The sequence below is a fragment of the Amphimedon queenslandica genome, unplaced genomic scaffold (assembly GCF_000090795.2).
Source record: "Amphimedon queenslandica unplaced genomic scaffold, v1.1 AMPQUscaffold_13403, whole genome shotgun sequence".
Lineage (NCBI taxonomy): Eukaryota > Metazoa > Porifera > Demospongiae > Haplosclerida > Niphatidae > Amphimedon > Amphimedon queenslandica.
The window spans coordinates 126,327-127,769 of NW_003546361.1; the positions used below are offsets into that span (position 1 = coordinate 126,327).

Sequence of the window (1,443 nt, forward strand, 5' to 3'; positions counted from 1 at the left end):
TATTACTCTACCACATATCTGAGAATAACTGATACCATTAGATGGGTATGCAACAGAGCTACAGCTACCACCATTTGTTGCTGGTCTACCACAAGCTCTAACTCCTCCTGACTGGTACAGTCTAAACCCAGAAGGACAGTTCTGTGTAGCATCAGACATATCCAGATATGCTAGTCTTGTCCATCCTCCTCCTGAACCACACAATGTTCCCATATTATAGTATGTAGAATATGTTCCAGTAGATCCTGCCAGTATATAACCTGATGGACTGTTAGGTTGTTGTTCTTGTAACTGCTTACAAGAGGTAGGTAAAGCAGTTGAGTCATTGTGTAGTACTAATAGTTCTTGTGCTATTAGTAGTATATCATCATTCATCAACCACTCCAGCAGTAGATGTATTCGCAATGAGACCGTGTATATGTACATGTACAAATAACATGATAATAAAAATGAAATTGGGAGTTTAATTGTCATCATTAATACTGTTGCTCACTTTTCTTCTTAACTTTATAATCATGTTGGCCTTCTATAAAAATACAGTATAATAAATAATTAATGTATTCATAGCAATTAATTTACGTGTGATATTAAAATTGTTACGCTGTACAAAATCAAGAAGTGGCTGTTTAAAATTTTGACAGTCCAGCTTGTCGAGATATCCAAGAAATACAGAAACATTGTTAGGAACCATAGCACCACCATCATACAATGACTCAATGAAAACATGACGTGGGACCTCACCAATCACTGACTGATGACTGAAAAATCTTCCAGTAGCCCTTAACCTGAAACCATGATACTTGTCATCTGGTAACTTGTATAACACTGATAACAGTGCCAGCATTAGCTCAAATTGAATGATATATTCATCATTTGTGGGAGGATAACTGAAGTCTCCTAGCAGGTTTTGTGGACACCCAATGGTTTTAAGAGCGGAGTGCATCAGTGTAGAGGCTGCCCGGGTAGCCTGGTACTGGCTCATTCCTCTCGGGATATCTTGTTTGAAGAGCTTGAAGGAGTTGCGGATAATATTCTGCTCTGTTGATCGCATCCTTGTTCCTTATTAGTGGTAATAGAGCCGTTTTCAGCAATCTAAGCCTTCTCTCTGGTTCGTTATTAATCAGAGCCTCAGCCATTTTGTCTAGAGTCACACCTACAATAGCTGCAGAAAGCCTTGCATGCACCATAGACGTGCTTGCACTGATCAGCTGAGCACGTGTACATGTACACAGAGAGACATGCAACTTTATAGGAAAGTAGATCAGATCAAATTTAATTGTCACATATTCCTGTAATTCAACATTAATCACAATTGGAATAGCAAATCAAGCAAAAAATCACACAAAAAATTCTAAAAAATAGCTTAAAACATTCATTTCATAATTAGCCTATTCTATTACTATCAGCACAATATTCAGCAGTTAACATAAATCACATAGTAGT

The 1,443-nt window shown here is 37.6% G+C and overlaps 1 protein-coding gene across 1 annotated transcript in view; it reads right to left on the reverse strand.

Annotated features, from left to right (window-relative positions):
• Nucleotides 1–1,123, reverse strand: part of LOC109582056 (uncharacterized) — a 12,270-nt gene extending 11,147 nt beyond the window's left edge. Inside the window, exon 1 of the mRNA XM_019996624.1 lies at nucleotides 580–1,123. Within this exon, the coding sequence (XP_019852183.1) occupies nucleotides 580–1,051 (472 nt within the window). The 5' untranslated portion in view covers nucleotides 1,052–1,123. The remainder of the gene's footprint in view (nucleotides 1–579) is intronic.
• Between the last annotated feature and the right edge of the window lie 320 nt (nucleotides 1,124–1,443).